Source organism: Piliocolobus tephrosceles, chromosome 5 (assembly GCF_002776525.5).
Source record: "Piliocolobus tephrosceles isolate RC106 chromosome 5, ASM277652v3, whole genome shotgun sequence".
Taxonomy (NCBI): Eukaryota; Metazoa; Chordata; class Mammalia; order Primates; family Cercopithecidae; genus Piliocolobus; species Piliocolobus tephrosceles.
Window position 1 is genome coordinate 47826508 of NC_045438.1, and position 25261 is coordinate 47851768.

Genomic DNA, 25261 nt, shown 5'->3' on the forward strand with positions numbered 1-25261 from the left:
AAAAAAAAAAAAAAAAAAAAAAAACGAAAATATGTTACCTTTGTCTAATGTGACCATCTACAAAGCACTTTTCATAGGTGTTCACAGTTTCCTCATATTGTGACTAGGTAGTAATAGTCCCGCTTTCTAGGTGAAAAGACAGCTGGTGAGTAACAGAATCAGTACTCAAAGTCCAGCTTGCTGAGAGTTCTTTCTACCAACATCAAATCTTTGTGGACAGGACTTGAATACCCTCTAAAGTCTGGCCCTGGCCTGTCTTGCTATCTTCTCATTTTTACTACACACTCCTACCACTGTAGCCAAACTTAACACTTATCAATCCTTGAACTTGGGTTTTCTGTCTGCGAATATTCTGCAAGAGCATTTTTATAGCATTATTCAGTAATTATTAAAAAAGAGTCTCTGCGATCAAAAATACTGTCACCTCAAAGTCAAGGTAGATTTGTTTTATAGTGAAAGTAGGCACACACACACACAGATAAATTCTCATATTTGTTTTAACCCATATTTTAACTTGTTTTTGGACAGTTTTCATTTTGTTACATCATGTTTTTAAGTTTTGTGTTTTTGTTTTGTTTTGTTTTGTTTTTTGAGACAAGAGTTTCGCTCTTGTTGCTCAGGCTGTAGTGCAATGGCACGATCTCGGCTGACTGCAACTTCCGCCTCCTGGGTTCAAGTGATTCTCCTGCCTCAGCCTCCAGAGTAGCTGGGACTACATGCGCACGCCACCACGCCAGGCTTAATTTTTGCATTTTTAGTAGAGACAGAGTTTCACCATGTTGGCCAGGATGGTCTTAAACTCCTGACCTCAGGTGATCTGCCCTTCTCGGCTTCCTGAAGTGTTGGAATTACAGGCGTGAGCCAGTGCGCCCAGCCATTTTTAAAACTGCTTTTCTAACTTACATTTTTTCTAACTTGATGTTTTTTTCTCTTCTTAATCCTTGGGCTGCTGCTTCTCTTCATCTTTCTCCCCAGCCCTCCCTGCCTTCTTTCCAAGCCCTCTTCTTCCTCCTCACTTCTTTTCTTTTCCTTTACCCCTGCTGTCCTCCCCCACTTTATATGTAGAGTTTGCATATTATTTTTGTTAATTACATACTTAGTCCCTCCAAGCATAGATTAAATGCTTCTAGATAACAGAATTCTGATTTTTATATATTTAAATATCTAGTATCGTTTCATGTAAAAAGATGTTTATAATTATATAGGACAATAGTTGAAAATGGGTTAAAACATAACATGTTTTCTTTTATTTTAGAGTTAAAAACTCACCACTTAAACAGTCTCCAGGTTATCAGACAGAACTGGTTATTCAGTTGGTTTGGGTGGGTGGAGAACCACCACAACAAATAACCAGCCTGGCAGTCAACTCTTCCTATGGACTGTAAGTATAAGTTATTTTTTTTCTAAGTCTCTTCATAGTATTCCATACATCATTTTGTTTTTAAAAATAGAAAGGATGGTCTTTGTTATATCATCACCTAAAATGGCATTCTGTACCTAATTTCAGACCAAATTCACTGTTTATTTGGAACATAATTTCATTCTGAATAACTTGCTTCGGGTATGCATGCACTACTTCCTGATGTAAAGTTAAATGCCTCATGGACCAATAAATTATTTGTGATGAAGTTTTAAAGTCAGTATATCCTCTCCTAGATATACCCCTAGAAATAATTTTCTTATTAATAGTTACTGTAATGGAAATCTAACAACATGAACCCAGAAGACTGTGTTATAAAACTGATTTTTGTAACTGTTGAACTGTAGTTGTATAATTTTTCTTTCTACTTTCAATTAACTTGTATAAATTGTAAAGGACTGATAATTAATATTCATCTATACTACAGTATACTTGTTTTATTTATCAATTCATGCCTTCAGCCATATAGTGTTAATTATACATACTTTTATTACAATATGATAGACTTGTAAAGCATTTGTTATTTTCTTGTTTCAGAAGTCAACACTGCAGTGTAAGAAACTGCTTCCTGACTGTTCAGTCCCGGAGCTATTTATCATGTGTAGCTCATTGTCTGCTTGCTTGATGCTAGCCCTAGGGACTCATTCGTTTTTTTCTTGCCAGTAGCTCCCAACACCTACTCTGTCTCTTGCAGCTGTACAGTTAGCCCTCTGTATCCACCTGTTCCTTCCATGGATTCAACCAACTGCAGATGAAAAATATTCAGAAAATATAACAAAAAAATACAACAATTAAAAAAATAAATTTAAAAATACAGTATAAAAATTATTTACATAGCATTTCCATTGTATTAAGTATATGTAAATAATCTCAAGATGATTTAAAGTATATAGGAGACTGTATGTTAGTTACATGCAAACTCTTTGCCATTTTGTATTGAGGACTTGAACATCCGCAGATTTTAGTATCTGTGAGGGTCCTGGGACCAAGCTTCTGAAGAAACCAAGGGACAACTATACATCAAACTAACACTGGCTACAGTCTGAGATAGTCTTCTTTCATATTTTATTTGCTGCCATACAATGTAAGAGGACAGACTTTCCTCTTTTAAATATTTTATTGTCCACAACCATTAAAAAAACATAGGAAATGAGAAAAAGAGCCAATAGGAAGTTTCAAAGGAAGGTGCAAATCAATGAATTACAGGCCTTACTAGGCTTACAGTTGTATTTTGTTTGGCCATTTCTGTGTATTTTTAGAATTTTAATTAGTTTCCAAGACTATATAAATCCATACTTAGAGCTCCAACTTAAAAATCTGATTATGTGGCCGTGTCCATGTTTCTGCATGGCAGCTTCAGCTGGAACTCAGTTGAAGCTTTTCGTTAGATGTGCCATATACTCTTAAGCAACCATGTGCTTACATGTCCTCTTTTACTTACTTATATCGCCCTCTATACATGTCAGTTTTCCATTCCTGGCTTAAAATATCTTAATAAATTTCCTTTATTCATAGTTGGTTGGTTTATAGTTCCTGACTGATAATTGAGAAGATATTTAGAACACCCCAAAGGGAGGCCTCCAAGATGTATGCTTTCTACTTTTTATTCTTGACTTGAATGATTACCAAAACTTACCCCAATGTCTAATCTCCTACTTGCCTAGTACAAGGGAATGTCTCCCACCCATGAAGAGCTCAAAACACCCCCAAGGTAGAAAAATAGATGTTGCATTGCAAGGTGTGAGAGATTTCTATCTCTGATCAAGTTTCAACTCCTATGCCAAATATTTTTATAAATAATACAGTTGATTGATTTAGTGATATTAAATAATTAATGTCTGCAGAAGATCTAAACAGTTCCATGAGAAGGCATATGTAACCTGTATTTCAGTTCATATAGTTATCTTTTGTTTCAAAGAATTTTCTGAAGGCCCCACCATGCTTCTTTCTTCAGCCTTGTAGACTGTAGTACATTTTCTTGGAATTATTTGATTGTGCTAAAATGTTTGTTATTTTCCTATTTGCAGGGTGGTTTTTGGCAACTGCAATGGCATTGCTATGGTTGACTACCTTCAGAAAGCAGTGCTGCTCAACCTGGGCACTATTGAATTATATGGCTCTAATGATCCTTATCGGAGAGAACCCCGATCTCCTCGTAAATCTCGACAACCTTCAGGAGGTAAAAAGAAGAAAATCCTGAGCTTTAGGATTTCTATAAATGCTGACTGACTTCTGTGAATATAAGTATTTCAGTTAGGTAAATAGCTTGCCTGAATATATAAACTTCCAAAAACTAGCAAAAGGCGTGAGTCTTATTTTTTATTTTTGTTTTCTATAGTTGTGGTTTTTACTTTTTTTTTTTTTTTTTTGGAGACAGGGTCTCACTGTGTCACCCAGACTGGGGTGCAGTAGTGCCTTCACTGCAGCCTTGACCTCCTGGGCCCAGGTGATGCTCCCGCCTCAGCCCTCTGAGTAGCTGGGACCACAGGCACATGCCACCAAGCCCAGCTGATTTTTTGTATTTTTTGTAGAGATGGGATTTTGTCATGTTGCCCAGGCTAATCTCAAACTCCTGGGCTCAAGCAATCACCTGCCTCAGCCTCCCAAAGTGCTGGGATTACAGGTGTGAGACACCACACCCAGCCTGCTTTTCTTTTTAATGTTCTAGGATTTTATTGCACATTGAGAAAGAACCACAGGATCAAACTTCTCAGCTGAAATATAACGAAAGGAATATTTGTATCATTTTGCTCCTTTTCATTGTTTGGTTTTTGTAAGACCAATGATTTATTATTTAAACTATTTAATTCAAAGGAATCATTCCCATGTGGGGAAAAAAGGAAAATGCAAAGGTAAATTTTAGTTCTTTGAAAATATAGCATTCTCAGATAGCTTTGATTAAATGTAAGCCTACAGTCATTGAAGATTCTCTTTATAGAGTTCTTTTACGTTTGCTAGGTAATTAGTCGTAATTTTAAATGTTCTACCATAATACCTCAAGGTACACATGTATACTTAGCTATATATACCAGTACTTCTTGCCCTTTTTTTATTTCATGACACACAAAAAAACTGGCATTTGATATATGGCACACAGGGTACACTAATGAGGCTTCCAGTTACAACTGGCCTGGTGATATCCAGTTTCCCCAGGGCCTGCCCAGCTGGACCAGAGATTGAGGGTAGCCCTATTTGGGGCATACTTAACTCATTTGCAGAATACCAGTGTGTATTGAAACACCATTCGGGAAGCTCTGGTCTATACTTCCTAACTCAGTCCGCTCTGAATTAAAAGTCATTCTGCAATTCATTTTTCAGTTGTGTTCAGTACATTATTAACTAATACTGCAAATTTTACAATTCATGGGAAAGAAAAATGAGGGGATATAGACCTTTCTATTACTTTGGCTTGATGATTGAATTTTTCTTTTCAAAGTTGTGTTTTTCCATTTTTGTTTGAATGTGATCATTTTGTCATGTAATATCTTCAGCAGAGATTGTTGTCCCAACCATACCATTCTAGTATTTTTGTTTCCTTTTTTTTTCTTCCGCTTTTCATTGCTTCACTAAGGTGTGCTGATTGTGACTTCTTGCATGTGCGGCCTTTCTAGCTTATATTCTGAATCTATGAAAAAACTTCGTTCTTCTTTTTTAAGTAAGTCATTTATGCTTTGGCTTGTTTGTTCTTTGTAAAATCATTGGGAGTTATTTTGTTCATTTTTAAAAGAGCTTATTAAAACATTCTATGTCTAAAACACTGTACTCATTACTTAGATTCATCTCATGACATGTATATGAAAACAGCTATTTAAATACTTGTGCCCCAATTCTATCTCTTTATAAAGCCAAGATACTAATATTTAATGCTAGAATGTTAGAAAGTTATCATGATAGAGAAGAAATATTTTTTGAAGATAAAACTTTTAGTTTATTTTACAAATGTGGTAAAAATTTCACTATCCATAAAATTAACCTCTTTTCTCCTTTATACCTTATACTAGCTTATGTAAAATTGCTAGAAATTAAATGCCTAGATTTATCTAAGGATAGAGACTGATTTTTAGCATTTAATTTTAAAAATACTTTTTAAAATTTCACTGCATCCTACAACCCCCATAATACATATTATTTATATTATTGTTTGCTTTATTTTATTATTGAAGAATTAGCTATGTAGGCACAGGAGAACTATTTGAGTTTTTCTTTATTAGTTTAAGATATTCACCCATTGTTATTATGCCTCACTTTGTCAATATTTAGGGTTATATTTTTAAAAATATAAAAATTAAAATTATGTTAAAATATGTTTTAAAATAACATCTTAAGAATATTTTTGACACTAATCCCCCGAAATTTATAAATATTTGAAATACATATGATTGGTATAAAAGTTCTGTGTCGTGAGGTAAAAAATGATATTCTTCCTAACATGTATATTTTATAATATGTTCTTAGGTGTAGACCAAATATTAAATTGTTCTTCAGGCTGTTTTAGAAGAACAGTTTGGAGAAATTTTTTGTTTTGTTACAAATAGATGCTGATACATTTTATAAAGAATGTAGTTCATATGAATTTTAAGACAAAACTGTTTCAGCCAAGTTTAAATGTGTCATAACTGTATTACAATGCAGTTGTATTATTTAGTAAAATATAGGCTGTGTTTTCATAATAAAAATTCTAAAACTGTCACAAGGACAAACAGTAATGAAGTATTTCAGCTATTCATATCTGCTAAAAATCTGATTCTACTAAAAATGAACTGTTGGATAATATGTATCTTGTTTTGCTGGTCGTTTTATGATTCAGTAGAATGATAAAACTACTAATTGTGTATGTATTACATCTACTAATGATTGTGTGTATATTAGTAGAAAGTAGAATTAAGTAACTTTGATTCTGAGTGCTACATTAAGAAGAATCATTTTCCTTTCTGGAAAGTATGAAAGCTATAATAAGAGAAACTAAAGCCTAAGGTCCTTTATGTAAATGAGGTAGACCAAGCGATAATAAAAAGAATATCAAGATAATTGGTGAATTTAAAAGGTATCCCCAGCTGGTGAAGGTCAAACAGTTTACATTTCAGTTGATTTGAGGCACAAATTAGTCAGAATTCTAGAATGAGTTGCTATTTGCATATAGAAAATAGAAATGACCGATAGAAGTCAGCAGAAGTTCACTAAAAGTAAGTTGTAGCAAAATCAATTTTACTTTTTTAATCTTGTAACTACATTGATGACTTATGGCAGCCTGTTGACCTAATGTTGCCTGAAGTTAATGAGGTATTTGAAAATTAATTTTAGGATAATTTTGTGAACCAGACAGGTAGAAGTGACCTAAATACCTATTTCAGTTTAATGATGGAAAGATTGATTAAACCAAGAGTCAGCAAACTATTGTCTGTAGGCCAAAACCCAGCCTAGTGCCTGATTTTGTCCATACAGGTTTATTGGAGAAATAGAACGTTTATTTGTTATGTGTTGTCTATAGCTGCTTTTGTGCTGCAACATAACAGCTGAATATTTGGTGACAGAGATTTTGGCTGAAAAAGCCTGAACTATTTATTACTTGGATCTTTACAGAAAACATTTGCCAGCCCTTCTCAGTTAAACCATGGTACTGGATTAATGTGTGGTCTAATTACCTTGATGTAGTATGCCTCAGTTAATGCATATATTGTGTTGAATAACATAGGATTATGTTTTGTTGAATATTTCAAATAGCAAATGTAGCTTCCTATCTGGACTTTTGAAAGATAAGATATGAGTATCAGAATGGTCACTATTTAAGGGGGAGGTAGGTATTACATTTGATGGCAGAGTAACAACTCGAAAAGATAATTTATAGGTAGAAACAGTAAATTTAAACCAAAGAAATGAGATTTACCAACAATACATGTTGAGTCCTGAGTTTAGGTTATAAAGATTGATTGTTTACATATAGAACAGAAAACACTGGCTTAAGAGTAGTTCGTGTGAAACATAATTGGAGATTTTGTTTAAGCACATCTAAGTTTAAATCACTCTTTTTATAAGTTTGTGATACTAGAAAGGATATTTCTCTGAGGCTCAGTGTCCTCATTTATAAAATGCAGATGGTGACTCCCTCATAAAGTTGGTGTGATTATTAAGTGAGAGGACACATGTGGCATACTTAATCATGTGAGTGAACGTTGTTGGCATTCAGGAGGTTGTTTTGTTACTGTTGACCACAACTTTGTGTGTGCCAGTAATGTGGCAGAACTGCTGAATATACTAATGTGAGAAGTTTAGAACAGTTAAAATTATAGTTCTATGTCTATGTCTATGTTATGTTATTTTCTCCTCATTTTTAAATCAGGGCATTATAAAAAGCAGATTTTGTCCTAAAGCATGCAGAGCTTTTCTACCAGTGGAAAAAAAAAAAAACTCTGAGTGGCAATTAAGTAGACCCTTTCTATAAGTAATTAGGTTTTTGTTCCTATATAAAATGCCTAAAATACTCAGTGCCTCAGTTTCTTCTTCTGTAAAATGAGAGTAATACTGTCTACTTCATTTGCTGCTGTTAGGGTTAAATGAATGAAGCACTTAAAACCATATCTGGCACATAGTAAGTACTCAGTAAATGTCACTTAAGACCACTTAACTAATTGGGTTGAGTGAGATATATTTGAGCAGAGCCTGGGTAGATGTATTGCTAGGAATATTTTTAAAGGGATTCTGGCAGCAATAGAGCAGATAGATTAGGTTGCATGCTATGAAATTCTTTCACATGTATTCACTCAAACATTCAACAAATATTGAGAGTACCATGTGCTATGCACCATTATAGGCAGCAAAACAGACAAAATTCTCTACCCTCACGGAACTCATGTTCTACTGGAAGGTACACACACTTAAAAAGATAAGTAATATACAGTAGATTACATTAATAGTGCCGAGGGGGAAAGTAATTGAAGGAGGATTTGAAATATCAATGATGGAGTGTTAAAATAAAATAGAGTGTCTAGGTGACTTCAGGTTCAAAGGAAATGAGAGAGCTATTATCCATGAGGATGTCTGGGAAAACAATCAAACAAAAAATATTTCATGCACGAGAATAAGCACAATTTGCTCTGAAGCAGTACACTTGGTGAGTTCAAGGAACAATGAGGAGTCAGTGTGGCTGGAGAAGAGAGAGTACCAGTGGTGGGCAAGTCAGTGAAAACAGCAGATAGTCTGAGAGGTAACAGGATACAGTATACTGTCAGATCGTATACATCACCCAGCCAAGTAGGGTTGGACTTTGACTTTTACCCTGGGTGAGATAGAAGGCACTGAATGGATGTTTAGCTTATTTAACAGTTGTTTAATATCTAAACGAAATCCTCTCTATCCACATTCTGTAATTCAACTCCTAAATGTTTCTTCCTCGGCCTTTTTAAGAATGATAACTATATCATGTAAGTCTAATAATTTTTTTAGTCAATAAGTTCAGTAAATTATTATATCATGAAGACCCTCAACTGAAACCTTAAAGTGATTTCCCCTAAGTATAATTTTTAGTAGCAGTTGACAAAATACCAAGGGGGTAAAATTTCAAATTTGATCATTTTTATTCAGTACTAGGCACATCATAAAACTGGAGTATGTTATCACTACTGTTTAGATATCCTCTGTCTGAGTGTGCTATCAAGAAAGAGTACATGTATATAAACAAATATTTTATCAAAGATTAAATGCATACCTATAATTACATCTATCATCTTAAAACCGTAAAAACCAGGTTTTCTTCCAGGACCATTAGTTTGATGAAGATTTTTTTTTTAAGTACTAATTATCAGTCTGGGTTGGTGGCTCACATCTGTAATCCCAGCCCTTTGGGAGGCCTAGGTGGGTGGATCATTGGAAGTCAGGAGTTCGAGACCAGCCTGGCCAACATGGTGAAACCCGTCCCTACTGAAAATACAAAAAAATTAGCCGGGCATGGTGGGGCACTCCTGTAGTCCCAGCTACTCGTGAGACCAAGACAGGAGAATCGCTTGAACCCAAGGATGTGGAGGTTGCAGTGAACCGAGATCGCACCACTGCACTCCAGCCTGGGTGACGGAGGGGAACACTGTCTTAGAAAACAAACAAACGACTAATTCTCATTCAAGAACTTCCTATCTAATGAAAAAAACTAATGTGTGCCTCAAAATAGAAAACTTTTCTTAGAATCCCAGTTCAGTACTCATGTTCTCAGGAAATGTTACTTTGAAAGCTTTCTCAGTGACTGATGGAAATGTGACATCATGTCTTTTTACCAAAGTAATAGAAAAGCAAATACTGGTAATACATACACATTCTGTTCATCGATGTGACACGTGACTTCTAAGGCTCAGACATGTGACTCCTTGCTCAGCTAGTCCAAGCTCTTGATGTGTCTTTGTTTATTTATAATGTTTATACAATTTGCAGGGGTTTTTATAACTTCAATCACCAGGGAAATTTATAATCATATTGTTTACTTTGTATTTTATCATAGATTATATTTTTAACTGATGAATGCTGTATTAGTTTGAGGTATTTTAATATAAAATATTTCTGTCTCAAACCCAATGAGCATGGTATCAATACCAACAGTCTGTTAATTTATTGGGTTCTTTTAAATGGACGGTAGTTAAATATGTACTGTAAATAAAAGACAAAACTGCACTTACATAAATTTATGGGTTGATTTGTTTTTTGTTTTTGTTTTGTAGCCGGTCTGTGTGATATTAGTGAAGGGACTGTTGTTCCAGAGGATCGCTGCAAGTCTCCAACTTCTGGTAATTTGTTTTTTTTAAATTTCATTAATAATTATGATTTTACAAAATCCAAGATAACATACCAGTGTGCATTTTGATAGAAATGCATTCAAAATACATCTACAAAAACTTTTGTGTCATATATTTATCCTTAAAATCTTAACTGCATTCTTTGAATTCTGATTAAGCAGAAAGAAATGTAGCTGTGCTAAATAAAAATCCAAAAGTTTACCTGCTGAGAATCCTGTAATTGTTTATTTAACTTTCTTATATTTACACCTTTTTTATAGAAAATATATCTTACTCCTTACCATTGGATCAAATGTCTTAGTTATCTACAATCTTTAAACGTTATGAAAAAATGTTTAACACTTATAATCAAGTCATGAGTATAGTCAATTAGAATAATTATAGACTAGTTACATGTATTTTTATTTATGATGAAAATAATTTCTTATATATTTATAGCTGTATTAAAGCAGTTCTTATTTCTTATCTATAGATGGGTCTTTATGTGACCTATGCATATATTAATATTTCAAAAGAATATTATTTTTATTATTTTTGGAGACCTCTTAAAATTAACACGATCTTGAATTTATTTTATTTTGGTGGATTGATCCTTTTCTAATCCTTCATAAAGTTAATATTATTCACCAGTTTTCTAGTGAAAAGATCATTCATAGCATAAGTAACACTGTTGTTAAGACAGTTTTTGATCCTTCCATAGCTGGTATACTGCATCAGAAACAATTGTCAGAATGGGAAATATTGACAAGGGTATTTTGTTTTACTCCCTCACATTTTAGTGTAATATTTTATTATATCTAAGACTGCAAAAGCTTTTATGATGTTTTCCTTTTACAATTGCATTTTCCTGATGTTAAACTAGTTGATTATTTCTTAAAGTTAAAATGTATCTATGCATTTTCTGACTTTCTTGTTCTTTAAACTTCATATTTAAATGTATTCATTAAACTAATAAAACATATGGAGGAATTGCTCACATAATTAGTACCTAATAAGTTTTAACATTGGTAGAATTAAGTTTGAATGTATGATATGAAGCAGGAACTGTTTTCTGTCTCCTAGGACTGCTTATTTCTGAATTTGGAATTTAGAATTATAGTATCTTTTAGTTCTTACTCTTCTTCTAACTACATAAAATAATGTTCTGACCTTCTCATCTTCTCCCAAATCCACGTAATGCATTTGTCAGTATGTTAAGTATATAAGCCAGGGTGGACAATTTGGACATGGAACATGTAATACGTTATGCTTAAATATGTTAAATCCCATAGGATGCGTTTTAATAAGATTCAACCCAAATAAATTAGTACTCCTTTTTATCCTGGGCCAGACTTTCAAAAAGTGGATACATCTAGCCCTTTGAAATAAACGAACAAATGATATTTGAAGATAAGTGTATATTTAAATCTAAGTGTATAAATATAAAAAGTAAATAAAGGTTAAAAACCCTGTAAATTCTATTTCTCAAAACAGAGAAACTCAAACATGGTTCAGCATTTTCAAATATATTTTTGCTCTTTGGTCCATGTGAAAAGGAAAGTAATAGTTTTAACATGCAGAAATTCAGATGATCTAGATATTTCATTGTTTCTATCTCAGCATGTTTGAAATGCAAAGTAAAAATTGTGACTTCAAAAAATCATTGATAAATCATGTATTCTTATCATTAGGTATAGAAACCTTTAGTTTAGTCTTTGATTATGTTCTGAAAAACATAAGAATTCTCTGAGACATATTGGTTTCTACATATCAGGAAATACTGTTTTTTTTTAATGAAAAGTCAAACTTTAAGAGGGAATAGTTGTTTCAGATAGCAGGAGATACCGGTTATGCACAACTAGTAAGAGTATTACCATAGAAACTAGAGTGAGATTCTGGAAAACTATTTTAATATAAATAATTTTGACACTGCATTTTTATAGCTTGTGTGTGTCTTTCTCAACTTGTCCATGTAAAAATTCTTAATAGTAATTTTTGCCATCTATTATGGGTTAATTGTCTTACTCTGTATATTTGTAACTTTTTTGAACCTTCATTCCTGTTCACATTCTAATAGATAAATAAAGAAATAATTTATTATTACCCCTCTGGCCAACACATGCAAATTCTACTAATTTGCGATGGTCAAAAAAGAATAACAGATGGGATGAATTTGAAGTGAATCAGAAGAGCCACACGGGGATCATGTTTTAAAAAACATAAAAATTAGTAATTAAATTACAAGCCTCAAATAGTTTCCACAATGAGAGTAATATAAAAAGGTAAAATAGTTAAGTGATGCATTATAGATTATTAAAACCGATATAGCAAATATAAAATAAGTTGGTATTTATGGGAAAAGAAGAAATGTATAAAAGTGGATTGGGAGTTAAAATGAGTCTCTCATAAATACTAAGAGGCAGACAAATATAGAAATATAAAATAGCCATATGGCTTTATCAAAACCAGTGAGTTCATTTAAAATCATATATGAAGGGAAACTTTTTTTGAAAACCTTTTAAATCTCGTAATTAAGATTTGTGATCTCAACTGTTCAGTTAATGAAAATCAAAGCTGTCTTCAGAAATCATCATGAGAAAATCCATGTAATGCATATAGTTAACCTTTTCATTTATTTTTAAATAAACCAGTGGCCCCCCTAACAGAAAGTTAATTCTGCCTACTGAACATATACATCCTGAACAAATGAAGAGAAAGACCTTCATTTGATCTTTACGTCAAAGAACTCATGTTGCTTCAGTGAGCACTTTAGTAATACTGCAATTTGTTTAGTACTGCATACAAATACACACACACACACAAACACACATAACAAATCATGTTAAAATAATTTTTTTAACTGTTACATTATTTCAAGCTGAAGAAAACCCAGGGCCACCCATACCGTAATATAAATGATGCCTTCAAGTGCATTCATGATTTAAATGCTGTGTGTCCTAGAAAAACAATAAGCTGTGGATATTATCTGTGTTTCATTGTAGAAATTTAGTAAATATATTCAAATAGGATAAGCAGAAAACTATTTTGCAGCTTTTGCATGAGCTGTCACAGAAGTTATAGCAATCAGTAGTAAGTATTTTTAGTTAGAAGAAAAATAAACCTCCTTGTTTTATTTATATTACAGCCTATGTTGCCTTCTTGTATTTGAAAATATCAAATATTTTTCTAATTTTAATATGCATAGATATGTTATCCTGCTATTGCTTTGATATGAAATATATAAAAACTAGTATCAGTAATACATTTTTGTGCATTCATGTGGCTATTTTGTAGAGATGATAGTGATACTTTCAAATATTTATAACATATAACCATTATATTATTTAGAATTAAATTCAGAAGTATATTAAAAAGAACTATACCTATTTCTGTTCCTGGAAATGTTACGAGCTCAGTGTTACCTGTGTGATATTTTTTGAAGTGGGATTTATGAGGATCTGTAAATGATGTTTAGCAAAAAATAACAGGGACTTTTAAAAAGTAACCTTATAAAACCACTATAAAAGTAGTGGTTTTGCCAATGCTGGCAGGTTTTAGTCAGTCAGAGAAAAGCTGTCAAGGACATTCACCACTTGACCAAGGGAAGGAGGTACAATTTTATTGGGGAGTGTTATATGTGGTGTCAAATTTTGACCTGATTCATTAAGATTCAGTACTTTGCCAGGCGCGGTGGCTCAAGCCTGTAATCCCAGCACTTTGGGAGGCCGAGACGGGCGGATCACGAGGTCAGGAGATCAAGACCATCCTGGCTAACACAGTGAAACCCCGTCTCTACTAAAAAAAAAAAGGCAAAAAACTAGCCGGGCGTGGTGGCGGGCGCCTGTAGTCCCGGCTACTTGGGAGACTGAGGCAGGAGAATGGCGTAAACCCGGGAGGCGGAGTTTGCAGTGAGCTGAGATCCGGCCACTGCACTCCAGCCTGGGTGACAGAGTGAGACTCCATCTCAACAACAACGACAACAACAACAACAACAACAAAAAGATTCAGTACTTTTACTGGGATATTTTTAAAACAGAGAAAGAAACTTTTTTATCTGCTTCCAATTACATTCTAGGTATTTCCCTCTAGCAGAAAAGTGTTATGAATTCAGCAAATACTTACTTAGAGAATTCTACATGTAACACACTCCACTAATTACAAAAGGGATACAAAAATGAATCAAATGTGGGCCCTGCCTTTTCGAAGTTCATTCCAGTGAGGAAGGTCATATGTGCATAAATCTAAAATAATAAGATATTAAGTGGTTAGCATCATATGAGAAATATATAGATAAAACATTAAGGTAACTCAAAGGAGGAGAAGTGATTTACAGCTGAGGAGACTGTGAAAAATTGAATGGATGAGGTATTGAGATGTGCCTTTAAAGAATAGTTGTCCAAAAGTGATCAACGAAAATATTACTTAGGATCACATTTATAATAAAAGATGTATGTTACAAATTAAAGGAATACTATGAGAAATTAGAAATATTTTTAACCCAAAAAATCTTAAAGAAATATTAGGTAACATTATATGATAATATTGGGAGTCACAGCCAAAATAAAATTAAATATTTCTTACCTCCATAAATTTAAGTAGACATTTGAACATACCTGCAAATATAAATATTATCTCCACTATTTTAAAGATCCCTTATTGTACATTTTAAAGATTTCTATGATATGTAGTAGAATGAATATATAGTTTTAAACTGTCAGTCTGACTCTAAAATAACAAATTTTATCAGCAAAGTTATAGTACAAGATCTTGGTTCTGCTAGAGAAACCGTATTCAGTTAATACTATCAAGAATTGCAGATTTTTTCAAAGAAACAGTTAAACACTATTTATAGTTTTCCTTATATATTTTCTAACATCTAATATACCAAGATTTAGCCAAATTGTTATAGAGTTAATATTTATATATACCAGGGTCTACCATGAGAGATATTGCACTACTTATTACTATACTGTAATAGTATAAGAACTGTTATTTACTATATACATGGTCTCTTCTTGCGGTCACTTAGGTGATAACTTGTTTTAAAAGTTACCAGATTTTTTATTTGTACGTTTTTCTTGTTACAGCTCAGTGTTTATGACTGACCATGTACCTGTTCCTTCCATTGTCTTCATTTGTGTAGGTTCTTCATCACCACACAATTCAGATGATGAACAAAAAATGAATAATTTTATAGAAAAGGGTATAGTATCTTGATTTTAAAGTATTTTCTTTTATGTTTAATTTATTTAGTTTACTTTGAATAGATTTTGACATTTTATATCAAAATATTATTTTCAGTGAAGACCAAAAGCAGAAAGTTTTCCAAGATGGTAGCCAATGATATAGGTAGGAAATAGAAATTTCTATTTTGTTTCTAATCCTTGCTATATGCAGTGCTAACCAAACACTGGAAAATTATCCAATGCATTGCATTTTTGTGTAAATTTGTTGTTCCTATGCTAAAAAATAATCTCTTGGGCTGTGTGTCTTTTAAACTCATTGGGGCAATAATTATTAAAAATCAGTTCAATTGGGTTGCAGTTCTTTCTCTGACTTACAGTGTGAATTTCTCTGTTAATTTTATTTTTGCTTTACTTTAAAATAAAGCAGGGTTCAATTTATGCCATAAGTAGCACAATTTTTTACTCCCAAGTTTTGAAGCAGTTGTTTATAGTTTTATTTGTGTTTTTTCTACCTTTATTCCATCTCTCTCATATTTTCAAGACCCCGTATTTCAAGGAAATGGTTTTCTAAAAGATTGACCCTTTTAGTCTATAATCCGTACCACCTTTGGCAAGATTAAATAGGAATTTTCTAGGACTGCCCCCACTCCCTCACTGCAAGTAAAAAATGCATTACTTCTTGTGATTGTTTTTGTGAATATATGTTGAGATGAATTACTCAGTCCAAAGTTCTCAAAGTTTAAAATTAGGGAACAAAATATATAATCAAACTTTGAGGACATAATCAAATTAGGGTTTTAAGGTCATGAAAGTTCAGATGTTCTCCAAAGATTTTTAAAGTCTTGAAAAACACTTTTAGAAAAAGAGGATAAATTTGATCTTTGATTTAAATTCTAAATTTTTATTATACAGTTATTGTATTATTTCCTCCCAAAACTTCTAGCACATATTCTTTGAGGTCAGTCAAATTAGAGGAATTTCTAGGCAGGTGGAATAGTTTTACTTTTTCTCAACTGATAATGTGTTAGATATGCTTAAATTTTCAAAAATTCTTACAAGTAACATCCATGTTGTGCATATTTTGTAAATTGAACCCTGTTTAGTCATATTAGCGGTGACTGACTGTTCGCCCCTTGTCATTTTTATAATAATGTGGTTTATTCTTGGGCAAAGGGCTCTTCATTTATGGAGAATCAATTATTTATCTTTGTATTTGTGGGTTTTTAGTGACTCTTTTGGTAATAGTTAAATCACTATAATCATGTACTAGCACTATGGCACAATAGTCTTTAATAACCAATTTCAGTTATTGTGTATTCTATCTTCATAGTACATTAGAGGTTCTTTTGTTGTCATATTATGCAAAAAGAAAAGATTTTCCTACTTATATTTTACTAAACAACTTTTTAAATTACCTAGGGACTTTATCTTGCATGAAAGGGACTTTGTACATAATTAAATTTTTAAAAACAATTTTTCTGTCTTATTTTGTGCTGGGGTTCTATTTATTAAATGTACTGACTACCTTCCCATTTTTTTCTGTGTTTTAAATAGAATATGTAACATGGAGTACTTGAGCTTGACTATTTGAAAGACTATATTAGCAAATTTATCAGTGTTGATAATGTTATTGGAAGGATAGTTCTTTGATGACATTCTTGCTTTATTTTTATCTTATTGGTGAGTTTTACTTTTTGTCATGCCAGTTTCTATAGTCATATATTTTGGGGAAAGCATGTTATGTTAGCGTCATTCAACTTTTCAAAATTGTTGTAGAATAGTTACACATAATTATTTTTAAACCTCAGGAACCATTGTTATATCCTTTGGGTTTGTTTGGAACCTTTCAGTGTATGTGTATGTTTTCTTTTTTTTTTTTGAAACAGAGTCTCGCTCTGTCGCCCAGGCTGGAGTGCAGTGGCCGGATCTCAGCTCACTGCAAGCTCCGCCTCCCGGGTTTACGCCATTCTCCTGCCTCAGCCTCCCAAGTAGCTGGGACTACGGCGCCCGCCACCTCGCCCGGCTAGATTTTTGTATTTTTTAGTAGAGATGGGGTTTCACCGTGTTAGGCAGGATGGTCTTGATCTCCTGACCTCGTGATCCGCCCGTCTCGGCCTCCCAAAGTGCTGGGATTACAGGCTTGAGCCACCGCGCCCGGCCGTGTGTGTTTTTTTTTTTTTTTTAATCACAAGATTTGGGTATATATAAGGAAAGTTAGTGTCACAATTTTTTTCTTCTTTCAAACGGAGACTGCCTGCCCCATTTTAGACTGTAAAGCTTTTGCATTTGAAAAACTAACACATTAGTTTATCTCCCTACATTAGTATCTAGTTTTGTTATAAGAATTAACGTAAAATATGCTATCAAAAAACATAAAATGTCAATGAAACGTTGGAAAAAAAAAACTCGTAGATCTTCTGAGGACCTCTCTGTCCAGACTGATATTTTGTGCATGAAGCTGTGATGTCAAAAGTATTAGGACTTCTTGAGCATTCTGAACTCACCTTATCGTCCGATCTCGTACCTGCTATGAAGTATCCTGAATCTCATGAACTTACCACCTCGTCTTCCTCAATATACAAGCATTTATAGCTTTAACTTTAGGTAGTTATGCAGTGGCCAAAACATAAGAATTAGTACCTCCAGGGTTGCACTAGTAAAAGAGCCACTTTGTGTGGAAGGTGAGTAAATAGCTTGGCCCTGAAAATTTGCCCCTGAGTTTTACCTGTTCTTTGAAAGTAACTACTGCTGGTGTCAGTTTGTGTGTGTGGGTTTGTGTGTATGTGTTGTGGGTGGGTGGTACAGAATGGCAGTCACAATTTAATGGTTAACCCAAGCATGGGAAATCAATCACCCTACCTTTTTTTTTTTTTAAACTGCCTGACAGGACAGCTGAGATAGCTGAGACTATAATAAGCTTTTTGAATGTATTTAGCCTTTATCTTATAATTTTTCTGGCATGTGCCAGCTTTTTATAAATAATTTTTCTCAGTCCACACAATAATCTCAGTGGGTTAGTTACTGCTGTTTCCTTGTTTCACAGATAAGGAAACTGAATATAAGTAATGTATTTGTTAGTGCATAGCTAATAAATGAGAGCAGGATTTATACCCAGGTAGCCCCACTCCACGGTCTGTCCTCTTAAACACTATGCTATTTTATCTCTTAATACAATTTACAGAAAACTAAAGGATTCCAAAGCAAATTCATGGTATGATTAATAACCAGATAATTTGGTTATGGCCCTGTTCTATCTACACAATAATCTGGGGAAAAAAAACAAGATTAAGTTCTGTGTTAGAGCCAGATGATGGATGCCATCTTGGTACCCATCACTCAAGCATAATATAGTATCTGAAAGTCTACCTTCCTCAAAGACTAGACTCAAAGGAAGGATAACTAGAGCAAACTCTGGAGTACCCTAGCCCATCTACCCAAAGCCTAGCTTCATAATTTATTTCCTGATTGAAAACTAAATCAGATGAATGATCCTGACAGTGATCTTGGATCTTGCATAAGAAGAGCAGCCTATAAAGAAATAGCTTTAGTCTTGTGAGTTTGACAGGAAAACATAACAATATAATGTAATTGCAGCATCCACAAAGAAAGCTTCATGCGTGTAATATATATGCATATGGTAATTTGTTTTTCCTGTGTATACCTTATAAATTTTTGTTAGTAAAATCTTAATTACCAACATTTTCAGAATCCATAGTTTTTCCTGTACTACTATAAATCACTTAGAAAGTAAGATAGGGTATCAGTTTTTTTATTTAATTGTTATTTGTTTTACAAAAAATTGAAAGTATAGAGTTTCACAAAGCTTTTTATTTTTAATTCATATAAAAATAGTCCTACAATGTATATCTTTGTTAACAATGTATTAATCAAATTTTTCGTGATATCCTTATGAATAAAATACAGCCTACATGCTAACATTGTTCAATAAATTTGAAACTACATGATAAACCTTTTCTAAAGATTATTCTATTTCATTATGGTTTTGTTTCATGCTAAAAGTAGATTTCTAGCTAGAACCCATAGTCTGTGACCTGGTCTATATCCAGTTTTATTACTAATTTTCTTAGAGAAGGAATGATTACCAAATTCCTTCTGGTTACATGAAGTTGTGAGGGGAAAATAATACTAAGGATAAAAAAATAATGACTCAAAATTATGGTTACTTAAATGAGTGCTTTGCCAAAAACAAATAGAAATAATAGCTTCATCTATTGGGCACCTCCTAAATTCTAGACTAGACACTATACCAGCTATTTTTTTCATGTGGTATTTATTAATAGAGGGAAAATTATACTTCCAGGGTCACTTTTATCTCTCCAATTCTCAGTTAGCATAATTATTTAGGTAAGCGTTAACTTAGCAAAAACTGGAATAATTTTTGAATTCAGTTTAAATGACAATACTGTTTAAGTGCTGTTTTTATTAGTTCTCTTAAACATGAATATCAATGATTCCTTTTTTTAAAGCATTCCAACATCACTAAAATCTTCTCTTTGTTGTTTTATTCTACATCACTAACTCATTAACTCACACAATTTTAAAGCAGTTCTAACACCTTTATTTTTCAAGGAAAGAAATTGAATGTCAGAGAAGTTAGGTTGCACATCCAAAGTAATGCTCCATGGTAATGACTCAGGACCGGAATCCAGGCTTTTTGAGTCTTGTTTTACTATGTGTAGCATGTTTCATGCTTCATACTCAAGTATCCACTTTTTGTTTCTTATGTTATTGCTTTTTCTTGTGCGTCTTCTCAATTCTTTTGTATTTACAAGTTAAAAAATAAATTCACAAAGATTCATTTAGATTCGTTGCCATATGAATGAAAAAGTGTGTATTAAATTAAGTAGTATGTTGTGAAATTATTTTATTCATTGTAAAACTCAAAGTAGTGCTGGTATTTCTACTTTACATTCCCCAGTATTCAACCTAAAACGTGGCTATTTGTAGAATTTAGCTTTTATATTCAATCCACAAGATGGCTGTTGAAAGAAGACACGCTCAGTTTGAAAGGGATGATTAGTAGTGTACAATGATACCATTTTTTACAGGTGATTTTAATATTTTCTGTTTTGAAGGAAAATTATTACTTGACCTTAATTGGTCAAGAACTGAATTTGATAGGCAGATACTTCAAAATTATTATATGAGTCTGAGTACTAACAAATTATTTTTCTTTTTTAGAATGAATAAAAATTGAAAAGTATTGGCATATTGTATATTTAAATTTAAATTTTACTTTTGAATGTGTTTTCTGTCAGATTTCTTAATAAAATATGCTGGAAAGTCTGTATTTCATATTCCTGTACTTACTGTATGTGTACTTCTCTCTCTGTTGAACTGTCTTTTTTTACATTAAAAGGATATGCAGTGACCTTTCTAGAAATAACCTGTAGTTTGCTTCCTAGCATAAAGAAAATTAGTCTGAGTTAAAGTTACATTACTGAAATTAAACTTTGTCAACTATTATTTGAACAAAACTATAAATATGGCAATTTATGTTCTGTCATTACCTATTTTTTTAGTTTGTTAGGACAGTCACCACAAAATACCACAGACTGAGAGGCTTAAACAATTCAGGAGGTTAGAAGTCCAAGATCAGGGTGTCAATGAGTTTGATTTCTTCTGATGCCTCTCTCCTTGGCTTGCAGACAGCTGCATTCTCATCGTATCCCCACATAGGTTTCTATGCAGAGCACGACCCTGGTGTCTGTGTATCCACATTTCTTCTTCTTATAAGAACCAATCAAATTGGATTAGGGCCCAGCCTAAGGGCATCATTTTAACTTAATCACTTCTTTAAAGGCCTGTCTCCAAATATAGGAGAGGAACTGGGGCTTAGGGCTTTTACATACGAATTTTGCAAGGATACAATCATTCCATAACACTTACCGTGTTAGGTTTATGTAATACCTTGTATTCTGTACAGAATTCTCTTTGAGATGTTGCAAATAGTTTACATTATGATGTTATTTAGACATTAAGTTTTATGAATGCTTGGAAAGCAGATGGGTCAGGAAAAAAAAATTGAAGAAAAAAGCTCTGCGAGTTCAAGAATGAAAAAAACTTGGCATAGTCAAATCTTTACTAGTCAAGTACTGATATCTCTTTAAAGATTTACCTCTATTTCAGGTAATTGGTATAGATTCTATGGGTATTTCCAAAAGTCATCTTTTTGATTAACAGTCTGTATTTAATTTGCCCTCTTTTTCACTTTATTTCTTTTCATTTGTGAAGAAATTTATCATTCTATAGAAGTAAAATTCCAATGACAGTTTTGGTTCCTTTATTCATTGCAATTATTTATTCATTGTGTTTATTAAGCACACATTAAATGCTGGAAACATACATATATAGAGTATTTTACAAGGTAAATTCTGTTTCTGAACTCTTGGAATATTTTAGCATGGGAGATAGACATTGGTATTGTTAGTTCTAGTGGCTACTAAAATACATGTGATACTTGACAAGAGAGTTTCTTCTTCTTGGTTCCACTTTTCCTCTTGGATTCCCTGCTATATCCTGCAAACTGAGTTTTTTAAATTCCTTTACTATCTCAGTTGTTTTATTAAACACAAATACATTCCAACATTATCCCTTTCCAGAGAGGCATGCTGGATCTCTGCCTGTGGTGACAAAAGTAATATTATCATTTTCTAATTGTTGAAACTCTCAGTATAAACAAAAATCAACTTACTTTTATGACCGCTTCATCAGTCATAATAATTCTTTTTACCTTTTACCTTTGCTTTATTTTTTACTATAAATTTCAAATTCCAGAAAGTGAAGTTATAGTTCTGTTTTTCTTTCGAGAGCACTTGTTTAGAAAAAAGATGTGGACACAATGGGTAGAAACACTAAAGGAAAATTACAAAACATCTGTTTAATTTGCTTCTCTTGGACATCATACATCTTTCCTTGGTATTGAAATTTGCATTGCAGACATAATCATTGTGCTCAGGTATAACTTCATTATTCCTACTAAGCAAATGCAGCTCTTTACTGTTTATACAACCAGACAGTTTGATGTCCTTATTCAGGTTTATAAGAAGAGAGCAGTGACCCACCTTAACTACCTGCCTACACTCTCTGAGACTAGTTTTCCTCAGATTGAAGAAACCTTCTGTCAGGGGCAAGGGTTGAAGAATACACAGTGGAAGAAGAAAACAGAAACAATGTGTCTTCCAAGAACTCGCCCAGATGGCATGCTTTCAGCTTGAAGGTCACACTAGAAGATGAGTAACTTCAAGACATGAACAGAAGTTTCTTGATAAGTACAGTGAAACAAGCTAGCTGGGTAAATGAGTTTCATAAGTGATTCTGGGACTCCTGGGAATTAGAAATATAAACATCACAAAATTGTTGGACAAAGTCTACAACCCCATCATCACAAAGTTATAGCAGAGTACAGGGTACAAGCCAGGAGGACCGACTGACTAGAGGTTCTCCAGAGATGGGTCTGCTTCTTGTGGTCTTGCCATCAAGGAGGTTCACTAAACAGACCCGAAGCAAGTATATTCCCCACAAGCCGCAAAAATTGAAAGATACATGGCCAGGCGCAGTGGCTCATGCCTGTAATCCTAGCACTTTGGGAGGCCGAGGTGGATGGATCACTTGAGGTCAATAGTTCGAGAACAGCCGGACCATCATGGTGAACCCCGTCCCTAATAAAAGTACAAAAAAATTGGCATGGTGGCAAGCACCTGTAATGCCAGCTACTCAGGAGGCTGAGGCAGGAGAATCACTTGAACCCAGGAGGCGGAGGTTTCAGTGAGCCGCCGAGATTACACCACTTCACTTAGCATGGGATGACAGGGTGAGTCTCCTTAAAACAAAAAAAACACAAACTTTTAGCCAGAAGCTCAACTTTAGGCCTTAGGTTTGGGACTTAGCCACCCACTAAAAACAACTGTCAAAATTGGTCAAAAGATACAAGCTTAGTATTTCCAGGCATTGAACAACAGGCTTTCCAGGACTGTCATCCTTGAGAAAATGAATATACATGAGGTGAGCTCCACATTTCTCCCACCTTTCTGCTCAGCTTTCTGCGACAGCATGTTCCCATTGCAGCACAAGTGGAGCTGCTAAGGAGAAGCTAAGGAGGCAGACAGTGGAGTTCTGGGTTGCTGACGTGACTGAAATACTTGCTAGAGGGGAGGAACTGCTCCAACAAGAGTCCTAGAAATCTCCGTAGATTGAAGCTAGGTCCTGAGAACTGTGTATTTTGAATGCTTGCATTGGAACTGTTTTAAAGCAATGATGTCAAGTCTTTGTCTTAAGTTAGGAAAAGAAGGACAGATTAAACGCCAAGTTAATAGAAGGAATGAAAGAGCAAAAAGTAGATATCAATGAAAGAATACCTAAATAATAGAGATAAAGAGTTTTCAAGGATGAAGGTGGAACAGTTTTCAAGTGTGAAGACAGTAGACATTTCTAACCATGAAGGAATATAGCAGTAGTTTTTAAAAACTACCTCATGGTGAAAGTTTCACAATTAAGTACTACAGCAAAATAACCCAAGAGATGGAAAGCCGTGGCAGGAAGATTGATGTTGATCTTTAAATCCATTTAAACTTAAAACCTACACTGAACCTTTGTACAAGTTGTGATTATAATATACAATATGAGTTTTAAAACTTATAAATGTGAAAATAATATAATTAATAAAAATCAAGAAGAAGGAATGTTTGATCATAACAGGAAAAGAGGGCTACTTTCCTGATCTTTCATAGCTGAGAGCCGATATTTACTGTTTAATAGTTTTGGAAATATTTCAACCTCTGAATGTTTTTCTCAATGTATTTTCCTATCCTTAGAGCTTTTAAGAAATGATATATCTTGCAGTAAAAAAAAGTTTGAAATATAGTAGTTACTTTAGTTTCACTTTAGTTAGATGTAAGGAAAAGCAAATGTTTATTGTATTTAAGCATATAGTATCACATGTTTCTGCAAAATATTAGTGGCTATCTGTATTTATACAATGATATAAAATGGATGTTCAACTAATTTTAATGGTTATTTCTGCTTAGTAGGATGTTGGGTGATTTTGTTTAATGTGTGCTTTTCTGCATTATTTGAATTATTTATAATAAGAATGAATTATTTTTACAAAAGCAGTTTAAAATTTTACTTTAAATGTTAGTCATGACATTATATCTGGTTAACAACTGCTCTCTGAGGTTTTCTCAGCTTTACACTAAAATACTTATGAAATCAAAGAAAAACATGGCCATTCAGTTTCAGCAGGAATTAGGTAAGGATATGTGATCACAACACAAAGTCAACATTGCCACTCAACACAAAGCCTTGATAGATACTACACAGTTCTCCTGCCTGCCACTTAGAAGCATTTAGATAGATGCCTCTTCATGCAAGGGAAAGAAACCCATTACATCCTAGGATTTAAATCCTTTCCCTCCCTTCCTCCCTCTCCCTCCCCTCCTTCCTCCTACTCCCTGCCTCCACCCTGTGAAAGGCATGCATGCAAAATAGACAAGATTCAGAGGTAGATAGGTGATAACTAGTTAACATTCAGATTTCTCAGCTGCACTCAATACAGTAACAAAATGGACCAACTTCTTAAGTTTTGAGGGGATATAGTTGTGAGCAAAACTTTGACATTTTACCAAAGTTACACGTTTTTCTTTGTTTTCATCTAAACAGAAGTTTTTGTAGTATTATACTTAATATACCTTTGAAAAAAATATTAAAGGCACACTTTAGAGCTCCTTGAGATTTGGGGGAGTAGTACTGGCATTAATTTCCCCCTATAAAACCCTATCCTAAGGAAATCCAAACTATATGCAAATATTTATGTACAACATTTTTATTCCTGTGTATACTGAAAAATTGGAAAATGCCTGATTCATAAGTGTTCATATAAA

The 25261-nt window shown here is 33.5% G+C and overlaps 1 protein-coding gene across 3 annotated transcripts in view; it reads left to right on the forward strand.

Annotated features, from left to right (window-relative positions):
- Positions 1 to 25261, forward strand: part of STXBP5 (syntaxin binding protein 5) — a 207534-nt gene that overhangs the window by 141034 nt on the left and 41239 nt on the right. The window contains exons 17-21 of one of the 3 annotated variants that reach the window (XM_023188408.2): positions 1256 to 1381; positions 3448 to 3599; positions 10120 to 10185; positions 15317 to 15376; positions 15475 to 15522. In XM_023188408.2, coding sequence (XP_023044176.1) covers positions 1256 to 1381; positions 3448 to 3599; positions 10120 to 10185; positions 15317 to 15376; positions 15475 to 15522 — 452 coding nt within the window. The remainder of the gene's footprint in view (positions 1 to 1255; positions 1382 to 3447; positions 3600 to 10119; positions 10186 to 15316; positions 15377 to 15474; positions 15523 to 25261) is intronic. The other 2 variants (XM_023188409.2, XM_023188410.2) reach the window with 2 other exon arrangements.